The sequence below is a fragment of the Vidua chalybeata genome, chromosome Z (assembly GCF_026979565.1).
Source record: "Vidua chalybeata isolate OUT-0048 chromosome Z, bVidCha1 merged haplotype, whole genome shotgun sequence".
NCBI classification, from domain to species: Eukaryota; Metazoa; Chordata; class Aves; order Passeriformes; family Viduidae; genus Vidua; species Vidua chalybeata.
This window is the reverse complement of record NC_071570.1, coordinates 52,844,463-52,860,368: the sequence shown is the minus strand read 5'-3', so window position 1 is coordinate 52,860,368 and position 15,906 is coordinate 52,844,463. Positions and strand designations below refer to the sequence as shown.

Genomic DNA, 15,906 nt, shown 5'->3' with positions numbered 1-15,906 from the left:
CATTTAAGATCTTGCTCACAGTCAGCAAAAAACAAGCCTCAGCAAAGTTATTTCTGAGAAATACACAAGATAAAATGCCATTTTTAATTGACTTATTAAAGGTCTTCCACAGACTGAAACACATGCAAGTTACAATCTCAAATATACATTTCAGGTTTGGCAAATAGATTTTCTTGCAGTGGCAGAAGAGCTGCCTGCCTTGTCTCCTGACCTACTTTACAGAGAGCAGTCTCCCAACTCAGAGTTGGAGCAGACTGGCTCATGTGACAGCCAGACTATCTGTTTAACATACCACAAGAGTACCCCACTATGCTAGAAGACACCAGGACAACAGTTTTGCACATAAACCTAGGAACTGAGGTCTCCCAGACAGGCATGTTAATAGCAAACCTTTGTTCTTTATTCTCTGCCCCTCCCACCATTAATTACAGGGACATGCTTCCTGAGGCACTGAGGCACTGATAGCTGGAGGAGGTCCCCATACAACTGTAGTAAGAGAACTTTGTTATCTAAGTGGTTATCCCTTCCTATCCATGAATGAGCTCGGAAAGCATTCAGCTGCTTGGGTTAGTTTAAGGCACTCCAGCACAGGCAGCTCTGAGTATTCCTTCTCACCATCAAGTATAACTTTATCCACCATGGCAGAAGTTACTGCCAAGACTCATCCTTCTGAAACCTGTCTGAAGAACCAAGTTCCTCTATGTATGCTCTGAATATGTTTCCAACACTCTATCTCATTATGTATGAAGCAATCCTCTTGAAAAGATTATGAAAGCTGTGCAACACTGAATTCAGCCTTGAAGTATACAACCCTCCCTCCATTAAGTAAGAGCCACAAAGTAATAATACTGTTGTACAGTAGAAGCTATGTTTAGCTTTACCAGGAGAGATTGAAAAAGTAATGGTACTAAAATAGTTATGCTGATTCAAGTGTTTGTTCCAACTTGCTAGCTATCCTTCATCTTGTTCAAAAAATAAGTGAATTGCCAATTCAGGAAACTTGCTGTAGTTGTTTCATAGAGACCACTGAGTTTTACAACAGTACTAGAGCATGTAGTGTAAGATACCATGAAAGTACCCTTTCCCATTTCTAAAAGTGAAGGCAACTGTAAGTAAGAGCACCTTCATTAAGGACCTAAATGATGAAACAGTTTCCATCCTCAGCAAGCATACTGAGAGTACACAACTGTATAGAATCCTTGATCACATGTTTGTGCTGTCATTCAGGAAGACCTCAACAGGCTAGAGAAATGGGCTGTGGGATACTTCAAAAAATTCAGTATGAGGAAATGCAAAGTCCTGCACCTGGCAGAAGCAACCCCATCCAGCAGTGTGCTGGAGGCTGATTGACTGAAAAGCAGTTTGGCATAGGGAATGAAAAAAAAAAAAAAAAAAAAAAGACACAGACAGCAATGGAAAAATTGACCAAGAGCCAACAACATGCCTCAAGGCAAAGAAGGAAAACAGCCTGGAGATAATAATGCTCAGGGAATCTTATCAATAAGGATAAATATTTGATGGAAGTCTGTACAGAAGGAAGTAACAGACTCTTTTTAGTGAAAATTGAAATACTGGAAGTTTCACTTAAACATGAGAAAGATATTTTACTTTGTGGGTGACTGGATGCAGGAACAGGATGCCCAAAGAGCTGTTCAAAAAACAACTTCATAGCATCCTGGGCAGCCTGGCCTATCTGAGCCAAAAGGTTGGACAAGATAATATGCAGAAGTGCCTTTTAGCTTCAACTTCCCTGTGACTGTCATTTTTTCATCCTGTAGATAGGAGAAGAGATCAACCAATCCATACTGGCACTGTTTCCCAAGTTCACCAACTTTAGTTTCACTTTCTACAGTCTTCAGTCTCTCCCACAACTGAGAATTTACCTCCAGCTTCCTTTAATACATGGTGTCAGTTTAAGTTCTCATCTAGTCAGAGAAGGGAGAAATTTGTAGAAGCTCATGCAGATCTATTTTAAGTTTTCAGATTATATTGCAAACTGGCTTCATCTGTAGGTGGATAAAGTTAAGAGCAATAATTATAAAATAGCAACCAAGGAGGCTGGAAGTAGAGCTTCAAACTCCCAGTATATTTTTTGGAACTGGAGAGGTGCCAGGCTCCCTTTCAGAGTAAGTGCTATGTAACAGCACTCCAGCAAACACAGAGCATATTTGATCCGGTGCTAATAAGAAGTCTAGGAATTCACCAGGGTGGTAACTTGGAAGCAGAGGAGCATGCAAACAATAGTTTTCAGTTAGTAACCAGAAATTTGCAGTATGAGTTCTAAAGTCCATCTCCATGAACTAGCAAATTCAAGGTATGAATTCACGGCAAGCCTGGTATTCCACATCAGCACTGGTATCTGCTTGATATACTACCTGTAAAACAGCCTTCAAGCTCCCATCAGCTGTACAAAGTTAACAGAGGCAAAAACAAGGTAGGCAGAGCTTCCAAGAATAAAAGCTGAGAAAGTTACAGGTAGCTGGCCACAAGTACAGTAACAGCAGTCAGAAATGTCTGAAAAAGGACAAGGGAGCCTGAGTCCTAGGGCAGGTGGGATATTCTGCCGGATCAGTCTGTGTCTCACAAACGGGATGGGACCCTGACTGGTTGCAGACTTAGGATTTATTATCTGTCCGTATCATACAAGCAAAAAGCAAGAGACACAGGGAAATAACAACATCCATGCAAATCCAGATCAGAGACCAGATGGCAACTTATGCAAAGCCTTTTTCTACATATTCTTTGAACCAATAGCGTAAAAGAAAAGGTGTAAAGTCATTATACTCTAACCTGTAGTAAGTACATAACACTAACCAATAAGAAAAGGACCCACGTGGGTTTAACATTAACAAAAGGACTTCTATGAACCTCAAACAATACACAATAATTCATTATTTAAGATTGAAACTTTTTCTATCTTTGCAAAGCATATATCTAGGACTTTTCACATCTTGAACTATCATTAAGTTCTTGTATTTTCTTGTTCCTTATGATAAATATAAATGTATTCACTTGGTTCTTAACTTCCTAGCTTCCCATGAGAAGGTTTTGAAATTTCCCAACCTTTCTCATCTTTATGTCTACTTTCTGGGGCCTTTTTGCAGCTTCTGAAGTCTTTTACCTTTTTATATTCCTACAATTCCCCCTCTCTTTTTCAACTCTAAATAAACCATCTTTCACTTGTCACTTATTTACTACCTTGCATTACATAGCTTCACTACTGTATGTATTTCTTACCCTAGAAAAAATGTTATAAACTTTCTATATGAAGGCACTTTTTTTTGTTTACTTTAAGCTCTATCACTTTAAGTTAAAGCATTATCAATGCTGTGTAAAATCAGGTTTAGTATCTGCATCAGGTTTTGACAAATCTTGACCTTTCCAAGGTCTTGATTCAAAGGCTAAATTTGTGAGTGACTCTAATTCAATTGCCTCTGTGAGGTTTTGTGAACTTTCTGCAATTCCTCTTTCTGCATTTTCTCTTGGACAACAAAAACTTCTTTGATGAGTCTGTCCATAATTTGTCGTGAACAATGAAGTGCACAAGGTATTATCATCAATATCAATACCACAACTATCAACAAGATTCCACCTAACTTGCAAACGTGCCTCAACCAAGGAGCCAAGCCCCACCCATCGAACAAACTGTCTAACCATGTTTCCTTGTTTTTAATCTCAGATGTCAAGACTTTAAGCTTTTGTATTCTTTTGTGAATGGATTCAGAATGATCAGACAAATTCATGCAACACAACACATTCCCTCGAATTCCTCACAAGCATGTTCACGTGCCAGTAGAAGAAAATCAACTGCTGCCCGATTTTGGAGCATGGCCTGTCGGACACTGCCGACATCAGTCAGCATGTCACTGAGCACACTGGATGTGCCATTAGATTGCTTGCTCAGCCAATATCCAATCCTATCTATTTGTCTCAATGCTGCTTCTGAAGCAATCCCAGGTAAAAGGAAGCTTGCTCAAGTCCTTTGTGCCTTTTTCCGTAGCAAGAATAGCCAACACCACAATGTTAGGAAGATACTCTTAGATTATACAAGTCTAGAGCGACCACAGCTAGACAACAGCGGAACTAAGCCATACAGAACACTTCCTTTCTAACTCTGCACAGCCTGGCATTACCAAATCTTAGCAGCAGCCAACTAAATCTGCACAGCCTCAGAGGGGCTGAATTCAAGTCTTCAAGCAGCAAAGTATAGTCTACTTCTCACCTATGCTCTAAAGTTAGTAACCTATTAATACTGCCTTTTCTCCTCATTGTCAAAGCATTTGTCCTGGTGCACAGAGCAGATTTGCTATCAAAAGTGACAAACTTTCCTCATTGTCAAAGCATTTGTCCTGGTGCACAAAGCAGATTTGCTATCAAAAGTGACAAACTTGAGCACTGGAGTCAAGTAGTTACGTGCAAGAAGAACTTCCCTATTTTTTAAAAAAGAAAAGGCAGAGAGAAATACAGACATTTCTCTATGTCTTGCCCTCCTCAGCAGTGGATCTGCTCTAAATATGAGATCTCAATTAGCTTTGTACGTGTTCCAAAAGCTAAACCAGCAGGGCCTCAGTTTTACAACTACTTCTACAACTAATCCTGCCATGCAACTTGAGGAATTGTTTTCTTCTGCATGTTTCTCCTCTAACCTGATGTTAAAAAAACTCCAACCAAACAAAAAGAAAAAAAACACAAAACACAAGAAACATGGTAGCACTCAGCTTCAGCTTTCGCTGTCTCCTTATCTGAAAGCTAGCAAGGGTGAAGAGAGAATAAACTCAAAGACACCCATGGTGCTCAGGCATCAAGACAGTATTTTAAGCAATTAGACTTCAGGGGAACAGAAAGATCCTTACAGAAACACACAGCTGATATATAAATGCTTTAGAAACAAGAATCTTCAACTCAAGTGTTTTATGCCTCCTGAAGCATGACTGTGGAAGTCAAGTACTTAGCTAAAATGTTCTTTTCATTTAAGAGATAAGATGCTGTCAAAAGTCAAGGTGTCCTGGTTCCTAAAGCTATTGTCCACTACAAATCGGGATAAAGACACTACTTCACAAAAGAAAAGTTCTGCAGCCCTATTCCTAAGATTCAGAAAACTTGAGACTAGTCTACTTAGATGGCCTCAGTAAACAGCACAAAAGATTTTCCTTCCCTCTGCAATGACCTACTGCTCTAGTAGCATTAGCCACTGTTCTTGAATAGCCTAAGGTTTATGAGAAATTACACAGGATCTGAAATACTACATTATTCCCATATTTGAATCTAAATCTAAAAGGAGACATGGAGGCAGGTGTTCCTGTCCCCTAGGTTTCTCTGACTCAGGATAAAGTGGTCTTCTTTCTCAATGGATCAAAAAAAAAAAAAAGTTAAAAAAGCATGCTTTAAAGAATACAAAGCAGTGATGGCTGAGGTTTAGCCACTTCTATGCTATACATCAGTGGCAATAAAAATTGAAGTACTTTATGGGCAGAAAACTTCCCTTTACTTCTGAACTTTCTCCACTCAGAGGATTTCAGTCTTAGGTACTTGTAGCTTGCAGCAGATTTTAGGAAGTATTTGCTCAGAGAAAACATGAGGAACCCAGAAAAAGCAAATTATGGACTTCATGGTGATGGGTCAGCTATTTTCACTAGCCCCGTTCCCAAAGTGATATCCTAGTACATGTCTGGATATGGACAATTCTCCTTAAAGAATCTGACTCAAAGACACTTTGAAGCAGGAGACTTGGACCAAAATTTCTGCAGTACCAACGTCCACCAGATTCTCCCAAAAGACCAGATAGAAGATTACAACAGCTCCTACTCAAGAATCAGTAAAAACCTAATGCAGAGCTTTAAGCCTAAGTCAGACTTGAATGCTGACCTACCTCTGTTACTCAGCTATTGCAGTACTATTAGCTGATTAGTAAGCCAATCTCTCAAAAGATCAATAATCCATCATCAGAGATTAAGATTTTAAAGATTAACACTGGAAGTGTTCAATGCCAGGCTGGATGGAGCTCTGAGCAATCTGGTGTAGTGAGAAGTGTCCCTGTTCACAGCACAGAGGTTGGACTAAATCATCTTTGAGCTCCCTTCCAACACAAACCATTCCATGATTCTGAGACTGCGACATACAAACCACCCAAAAAGTGGTTTTACCTGTTTACCTCCACTTACCCTACTCCCTCTGTAGACTACATAATACACAGTGCAGGCATTGCCTTAAAGCCAGGAACATGTAACTAGTTTATTGAATTTTTTTCTGAGGTGGGAAAGAAGTTACATTTTTTTTCTTGCCGGTGTGTGAAATATTAAGGTGAAGAAGGGACATCCCATACACAAAGCTGCTGATCTCCTTCCATCAAGAGGCTAAGACATATGGCTTTTTCTATTAATTCAGCTAAAAGGAAAAAAATTATATTATCTTCCTACTGGATGTGCTTTTATTCTTCAAGGATCATAGCCTACTGCCATTTCCAGGTCAAGCACAGAACTGCACTCCAGTCTAAACATCACTTACCACAGCCACTTTTGCTCTGCCTTTTCAGAGTATTTCTATGCTGCCAAGTGCCTAGAACAGAATGGTACTATATACAGGGTACAGGAAGGAGGATTTCATTTCTATTGCTGATGGAAAAACTGGGCAAGAACTTTTCCACTTCTGAGAAGTTAGCTGACCACAGCCTAAAGCTAGAGTTATTTCTGCTCCAAGGATATCAGGAATACTGATACACTTCTCAAAACTTCAAAGCAGTAAGGCAGAGAGAAGCTTGCTTACACTCCAAAAGTAAGTTCTTTAATACAATTGAGGAAAGATGTTACAGGGTGTAAGATATTCCTCAGAGCACTGCTTCTCACCAGCCATAGAGCAGCATGGATGGACCCTGCCAACAGCTGCAGCTCCTCAGCTGCAAGATTTGTGAAGGCAGCTGCCAATTTCTATTGCTACAGGTTTGCCAGACAACAACTTACTTAGATGATTAAACCATCTATCGCAGACAAAAACCTTCACAATTTCTACCCCTGCATTAGTCACATACCCTTTTCTCCACAGGTCATCAGCTGACCTATTTGTTGGATGAAGGCCTAAACTCTTGGAGAGAAGGTAAGCTTTGCTTCTCACTAGAGCAACAGCAGGCAAATGCTTAAGAAGAGGACTCCTTACATGGGCAGGAAGTGCTGAATCCCTACATCACAGCTGCACACAGCAGACGGTGAAATATGGAAGAGGCCAGGCTACCTTGATTCACTCTCCTGCAGCATGGGAGTGTATTAGGTCAGATACTGCTGACATCCTCAAGGCTTTTGGAGCCTAAGGGATCCATCCTACCCAGAAGTAGCTCCATATTCCCCAGGACAACAGCCACAGAACACTTCTTGCCGCCAGCAACTCAGTAACACCTTGTATGCACGAACCAGCTGTGCCAGAACTGCTTTTAAGCCCACATCATCCCTTGCAGCTCTTGCTCCCAGGAAATCCTACCTTAAAAAATTCAGGAAGACTTGCCTACAGGGATACCAAGTCCTTGCAAGTGTAGCTAACATATCGGCAGTCCTGTTCTGCCACTACCGAATTATTACCACAAGGAAGGTACTTCACAGAGTTCATTACTGTCCTGTGAACATATGCCAGAGCTAGGGAAGGGAAAACAGGCACAGATACTCCTGCAAAGCACCGTGTCTGCATCAGTGCTGGGAAGAAGTGAGCAGTTCACTGGAAAGGACAATCACAAACAAGCTGATGATAAGCAAATAATGCCAGCTCCAAGCCTTCCCCGTGAGGGCTACAGGAAGGAAGCTGCAACAATGCTTGAAAAATTTACACCTAACTGTACACGATATGACCCACAGGAGATATAGTAAATAAAATACTGCCTCTCGCAACCCTCCTGTGACAGGGCGACTACCAGTGTCCCAGACCGGCTCCCACATCAAGGGACACGATGTCTTCTCCCCCCGCAGCCGCTCTGTGCTCCTGCAATGGATGCCAGCAGCGCCCAGGGCTTTATCTCCCCACGGCGAGACGAAGCCGGGAAAAGTGATGTGTCAGGGAAATACATACACATTCCTCGACCCCGCTCTCCTTCAAAATCAGAGGCCCCCTCAAATGCCGCAACCCCTTCCCCCGGGCTATACCTTGTCGGCGATGCTGCGGGGCAGGAGCAGGTCGGGGCTGGGGGTGAGCGTCGGCCCCATCTCCTCGCTGCTGGATGTGGCCAGGGGATGCGGCATCTCCCGCAGCGACTTGGGCCCGGAGGACGGGAGGGGCTTAGGGGCGCTCGCCGCGCTGCCCGACATCGCGCCGGGGCCGGGCAGCGACCGAGGCAAGGAAGGAGGAAGCAGAGGCCGCGCCGCCTCGGCGAGAAGCTGCGGGGCCGCGGCCGGAGCCTGCCCGCCACCGCCGCGATACGAGGAGGCGCAGGAGGCGGCGGCCGCGGCGACGACGGAGGAGGAGGAGCGAGCGCAGCATCCGCCTGCGCCACCGCCCGCCCCTTTCCAGAGCGACATCCGCGCCACCTGCCGCCTCGTCCCGCCGGGCCCGGCGGCGGGGACACAGGCACCGCGCTCGGCGGCCCCCCGGCGCTGCGGAGCGGGCCAAGGCGGAGAGGCGGCCGGGGGAGGCATCAGGACTCCCGGAGCCCCGGGCGGGCCAGGGGAGGCAGCGGATCTGGCGGGGCCCGAGGTGGGCCGGGCCGAGCCGAGCCGGGGGAAGCACCGCGCCACCGAGCAGCCCCGAGGGTGAGCCCGGACTGCGGCGGTGTCGCCGCGTGCTGTCGAACGGCGGGTTAAGTGCCAGGAAAGCAGTCCTGCTCCTCGACTTTTCCAGGCTCGCCGACCTCAAACTACGCTCACCTTGGAAGGGAAATTTGTAAATAGGCGGGTTGCGGTGCAGGACCGACCCCAGCCGGGCTCATGAGGGACAAGGCCCGGCCTCCGAGATTCCCTCACGGTGGGAGTGCACCGGATACACTGAGAGATGTCTTGCACTCAAGGCTTACATAGAAACATCCTTTTTCACTGACGCCTCATGCGTCTACTTTTGCCACAGAGATCTCATGTTGAGAGATCTCACATTGTTGTAGAAACGAGCTGAAAGATATATCAAGACCTCTAGAAGCAATCCATGCAAATCCATCTAACAGCATGTATCCATTATAAAAATTCAGTGATCTATTCACATTTAACAGCATGGAAAAAATGTTCATGTCGGTAGAATAATCAATAAATAGGAGAAAAAACATAGTCTGGTCTAAGATGTTTCTTGAGCAGATAAATAAGCTAAATCTGGTGGATAAATTACTTTTTCCCAAATAATTTGCTCAGCACTAATTAGATATCAGAGTAGCATGTTACTGGGGAAAGTGATGTATCACTATCACTGTCACAATCACATCCAGCTACAGATAGATATATGAAGATAAACATACAGGTATGTGACCAAGTAAGACTTGGATGCTGTAAACATTTCACTTGTGTATAGACCATTGAAATCAAAAAGGCAGCACTAGTATCTAAAGCTAAGCTACCAAGTTTTACAGGTGTCACTGCGAGGTGCCACACAGCAGGACAAGCATGAGAGCACAACACTGTGGACTGTTACTACAAAAAGAAATGCTGTGTATCATAGGAATAAAATACGGCGAAAAAAAGAAATCCTTACTATAAATAGCTACTTAAATAGTAAAATAATGTTTGCACTCTGGCAGAGATCTAAAGTTCAAGCCAAGTGCTATGCCCCAGTGAGAAAGCAGCTGTGAAATATCCCTTGTTCATTACACTTCAGAAAAAACAACCTATTTATCTATCAGAAAAAGGAAGCAATACATATTAGTCAGCTTAGATACATGCATCCCAACTTTCTTTTAGATTATCCAAATCTTAAGTGGAAGCTGCTGTCATAAAGCAGCAGGCAGGTTCGTGTATCTGCCACACTGCTCATTAATTGGTTCCCTTCAGTTTTGTGACGGTCTGTATCTCAAAAGCTTATGACTTACTGAGAGCTCTTTTTCTCTTTTCTCTTAAGCATTCTTAAGGGAATGTGTTTCCAACTCAATCATTTTCCAGAGGAAGCCTGGTCAGGGACACCAACACCTTCTAATGCTTGGAAACCCAGGGCAATCCTAGCTCTGTGCAAGTACAAATGACCTTCTGCTCATTAAACCTTGGCTTAGTGGACAGTGAGCTAAGCATAAGGTGGCTGCATTCTTGCAGCAAGGAAGACTGGTGCTATCCAGACTGCCTAAAGAGCAGGCAGCACAAGCAGCAGACTGAGGGCAGGATTTATCAGACTCTGCTTGGCACTCACTAGACCTTATCAGAAATCTTGTGTTCAATTGTGGGACCTTTATACAAGATGCTGACAAACTGGACAAAGTTCATAGGGGGCCACTAAGATGGTTGGTGACAATCTTAGTGAAGCAGCAGCTGCAGGGCTGATGCTTTTTGAGCCTGGAGCAGATAGCTTCAAGGGCAGTTAATTGCATCCTCAGTATCCCATAGAGAAGGGGTGGAAAAGATGCAAGTGGGCTTACCACAGCAGACCATAGCAGGAGGGCAAGAGACAAAAGACATCAACTGAAACAGAAAATTCCTGATGGATATTAGGAACAACTTTTTTCCCCCTGAAGGTAAGTCAAGAGTCAGAGCAGGTTGCAGAGAGAGGTTGTGCAGTCCACCCTTGGAGATTCTCAAGACAATCTGGCACGATCTCACATCTGACCCTCCTTCAAGCAAGAGACTGGACCAGAGACCTCCCTACATCCCTTCCAGCCTGAATGACTCAGTGCTACTACAGATGTCATTATGTCCAGTTTCTGAGGTTTGTAAGGTGACCTCTCAATTAGCCTGTATACAAGGATGAAGTTCCAAGCTCCAGAGATTCACTTACTGGTCTAGTTTCCTGTGATAGGGCAATATATGCATCTTTTTTTTTATTAATTACAATTATCAGTGTTAAACTGTTTCTGCTATGTCATCCTTACTCATTTCATCTGACATAGAATACTTAGAAACATTTTCAGATAACTAACTGTATCATATATGCAAAATGCAGGAATATTTGTGCACCTGTGAGTACAAGTAAGCTGAAATTTGGTTATAAAATTTCAGAAACATTAGTGGAAGAGCTGTTACACAAGAAAATGACAGACTTGCTGATTATCATGGTGATATTCCTAAATTCTGGCTATGAAAGTTATATGAAATTTCAGAATTCCAACACCATAGCACACTATAAAGTCAAGCTGGCTAACTGTTGACACTAAGTCAACACTTAAATGTAATTTATGATAATAACATGCTAAAAAAAAAAAACTAAATAGGGTAAGCAATTTAGCCCTGTCTTAATGACTAATGACAGATGTCTCTCATCCTCTGATTTTGGTGAGTACCAAATCTGCAAAGATTTGTACAGATAACAGTCTAGGTTTAACAGTGATACATATCTTAGGTAGCAAATGCAAACTATGATACTGAGAAACAAGAAGAAGACCAAGTTGGATGGAGCTGTGAGTGACCTGGTTTAGTGGAAGGTTCCCTGCCTATGACAAAGGGCATGGAACTGGATGATTTTTAGGTCCCTTCCAATCCAAACCATTCTATGCTGTTAGAAGAGTTCAAAAATCAGAAATCACACCTTAAAATAGATTAAACTTACTTTACATGTGTAATCTTAAAAATCTGTACAACAGTCTGGCCTTTGCTGTATTCTCTGCAAATTCACATCACAGACTAGGGTGATTTTTTAGCTTGTTCTTCAGCTATAAGGGAAATGCATTTCTATTTTTATTTAACATGGAAGATGAGCATATTATGTAGTTGATTTCAAGAACTGGAACTTCAAAAAGAAGATAGAACACTGAATGTGAAATTAGAAGTACCTTGATTAGAAGTAGTCACACAATAGGAACAGGAGTCATAACTCCAAATCTATTGTGCATGAAATGAAACAGAAAAAAAATATATATGCTATATATATGTAGCTGACTTCTTGTAGGAATTGTTTTCTACACACAAATAGGAACCTCTAAATGTGTCAGCATGTGGTCATCTGGCTCCAACAGCAGGCACAAGAGGTACTACCAAAGACTGAGGAAGGAAAGTGTCTATTTTTCTAATACCAGCAGTGAAATCAACAAATGTCTTAATTCTGCTAGGAAATTATGAGTGATTAAAAACATGGTTTGGTATCCTTCTCCACTGTGGTGGTTTAATTATACAACCATAATATTTTCCTTGATGTTTATATTGACAATTTTCTTTTTGTTAAACATCAACCAAGCTAAAACCATTCAGCACATGAAACATGCAACCATAATAAAATACACAGTGGAAACCAAAATCAGTGGCAGGCTGAGAAGAGACTGCTATTCAATGCCCACATCTTAATCCAAGTTAACTTGAAAAAACTGGCATGCTCTCCTAGCAAAATCATAACTATTTACTATGTTTATATCAGTTCAGCTCAGAAGCAGGATGAAACAGATAGGTGTAATATTAAATGGGCAAGAAGACAAATGGTCAGTTTGGGGACCAAGAATCTCACTAATTCAAGAAAAATGTCACCAGTTCCACACGTTTTTTCCTGAGAAAATAGTTCTGTTTCTGTATCACTGAAATCAAAGTCCTGCAGGCTACCTCTTAGGATTGTTTACTAGGATGAACAGGGAGAGGAAGAATCCACAGATGATATGCAGGAAAACCTATTTTCAAATTTATATATATATATATATATATATATATATTTCAAATTTAAGGATAGCACCTATCTTGCACTGCTGTTCTGATCTGGAGTGCCAGTTACACCAGTAATACCACCCAGGATGTTTTTACAATGGCAGATGGCTTTTCAGTGCTCAGTGTGAGCCTGAGAAGGACTTTCAGTTGTCTCTTAACATTTTTTTTGTAATGCATCTTTATCTTTTTGTCTAGATTAGACATAAAATGGCAACAGGGTTTACAGTGACTATCAGGAGGCTAAGTTCACGTATTTATTTACTAGACCAGACATATAAAGCCCACCTGCTTTTCATCAAGTATTCTATTTAAAGATGAAATTCTAGGATTCTCAATAGCATACTCCAGACAGTACAAACAACAAGACAGGCTTGAGGCCACGGAGATACTGGCAGGCTTGGCTAGTTTGACAGGTCAAGGGCAGTAATTTTTTTTTCCCTGCTGTCCACAGCTTCTCCTCAACTGCTTTGTCTTTACCCCACTGTGGTCTACCTTGGCAAGGACACTTGTGTCTGCCTGCACATAGGCACACAGGAAACTACTATAGAACAAAACCATTCCAGAAGATTAAAAAAAAAAAAAAAAAAAAAAAAAAAATTCCAGCTATCTTTTCAAAAAGGGTCCTTCCTTGCACATGCTACTAGATCTTCATGTCTTGTACTGCAGAGGGCAGGCTTTTGACTCCATAATGTTAAATCTTACTCACGCGCTCAGTGACTCTCTAGAGATAGGATCAGTTTCAAGTCATGAGCACACAACACCTGTGCATTCATGCACACGTGTAAGATAATGCATAAGCTTTTGCTGTATCAAAAGTCTTCAAAGCTGTCAAGTTTTATGGGGTGCCATAAACAAGGATTGTGGGATACAAAGCGGAAGTCTGTGCTAAATTGCTATAAAATGAAAAATCAAAAATCCAGTCAGGGAGAAAGACTGTAACTATGGATACAGTATCTTTACACAATTGGATATGGAAATCCCAATCAATCTAAAATGTTTAAAGACTCTTCAAGATGGCTTTTATTTGTTTGAATTTGTTTTTTTGTGACACACACAATAAATAGAGAAAGGGAATATTTAGGATGGTATGTATGAGTAGCACTGTTATATGGAAATAAAAACAGCATTCTGGAAGATCTTGGTTCAACCTAAGGAGACATCATGCACATACTATTTTCACTTAGGGGGAAAAGAACCCAACATGTAAATCACTATTCTACCTCAGCCTATAGTGATTAGAACTGCCCATGGTCATTCTGAAATCACAGAATCACTAGGCTGGAAGAGACCTTCAAGATCATTGAGTCCAACCCGTGCCCTAACATCTCAACTAAACCATGGCACGGAGTGCCACATCCAGTCTTTTTTTAAACACAGCCAGGGATGGTGACTCCACCACCTCCCCAGGCAGACCATTCCAGTACTTTATCACTCTTTCCGTAAAGAACTTTTTCTTAATATCCAGCCTATATTTCCTATGGCACAGCTTAAGATTCTGTCCTTTCATTCTGTCAGTTGCTGCCTGGAGAAAGGCACCACTTGACTACAACCACTTTTCAGAAGTTGTAGAGAGTGATAAGATCACCTGAGTCTCCTTTTCTCCAGGTTGCTTACAACCCCAGCTAACTCCCTCAGTCGTTCCTCAGAGGGCTAGTGTTCCAAGCCCCTCACCAACTTTGTTGGTGGACACACTCTGGACACGCTCAAGCGTCTCAATGTCCTTCCCAAACTGAGGGGCCAGAACTGGACACAGCACTCAAGGTGCAGCCTACCAGTGCCAAGTACAGGGGAGGGATGACCTCCCTGCTCCTGCTGGCCACACTATTCCTGACACAAGCCAGGATGCCATTGGTCTTCTTGACCCCAGGGCACACTGCTGGTTCATGTTGAGCTGGCTGTCAGCCAGTACCCCCAGGTCCCTTTCTGCCTGGGCACTGTCCAGCCACACCGTCCCCAGCCTGTAGCATTGCAGGCGGTTTTTCTGGCCAGAATGCAGGACTTGGCACTTGGACTTATTAAACACCATCTTATTGGACTCTGCCCATCCATCCAACCATTCCAGGTCTCTCTGCAGAGCCCTCCTACCTTCCAACAGATCGACACACGATCCCAGCTTAGTGTCATCTGCAAATTGACTAATGAAAGACTCAATACCCTCATCCATGTTGTCAATAAAAATATTGAACAGAACTGGCCCCAGCACAGACCCCTGAGCACTGGTGAGCAGCCACAGCTGGATGCAGCCCTGTTCACCACCACTCTGGGCCCGGCCATCCAGCCAGTTCCTAACCCAGCAAAGAGTGCTCCTGTCCAAGCCGTGGCTGCCAGCTTTTCCAGGAGTGTGCTGTGGGAGACAGTGTCAAAGGCCTTGCTGAAGTCCAAACAGACAACATCCACAGCCTTTCCTGCATCCAGCAGGCAGGTCACCTGGTCATAAAAGGAGATCAGGTCGGTCAAACACGACCTAGCCCTCCTAAACCCAGACTGCTGGGTCTGATACACTGGCCATCCTGTAAGTGCTGCACGATGACACTCAATATAAACTGTTCCATAACCTGACTGGGTACTGAGGTCAGGCTAACTGGCCTACAGTTACCAGAATCCTCCTTCCCACCCTTTTTGTGAATGGGGGTCATACTGGCCAGCTTCCAGTCATCTGGAACCTCACCACTGAGCCAGGACTGTTGGTAAATGGTGGGGAGTGGCTTCACAAGCTCATCTGCCAGCTCCCTCATCACCCTGGGATGGATCCCATCTAAGCCCATAGATTTATGAACATCCAGCGGCTCAGCAGTTCTCCGACTGCCTCCTCCTGGATGATAGGGCAATCATTCCTCTCCCTGACACCATCCCAGGAGGACAGTTGCCCTGAGAGGAAGCTGTCTTCCCAACTAAAGACTGAGGCAAAGAAGGTGTTAAGCACTTCCGCCTTCTCATCTGCAGTTACTAAGTTCCCTCCCATCCAGTAGAAAACAAAGGTTGGTCTTACCCTTCCTTTTGCCATTAATATATTTGTAAAAACTTTTTTTATTATCCTTTACAAAAGTTGACAAATTTAGTGAAAACTGAGCTTTGGCCTCTCTAATTTTTTTCCTATATGCCCTAGAAACCCCCTTGAATACCTCCTGAGAAACCTGACCGTCCTTCCAAAGATGATACATCCTCTTTTTATTCTGAAGTTACTTCA

General features: G+C 43.0%; 1 protein-coding gene across 2 annotated transcripts in view; it reads right to left on the bottom strand.

The window, feature by feature from the left end:
• Positions 1 to 8,838, bottom strand: part of SNX30 (sorting nexin family member 30) — a 67,675-nt gene extending 58,837 nt beyond the window's left edge. For both annotated transcript variants that reach the window (XM_053968932.1, XM_053968931.1), the window contains exon 1: positions 8,121 to 8,838. In XM_053968932.1, coding sequence (XP_053824907.1) covers positions 8,121 to 8,609 — 489 coding nt within the window. In that variant the 5' untranslated portion in view covers positions 8,610 to 8,838. The remainder of the gene's footprint in view (positions 1 to 8,120) is intronic.
• Positions 8,839 to 15,906: the final 7,068 nt, after the last annotated feature.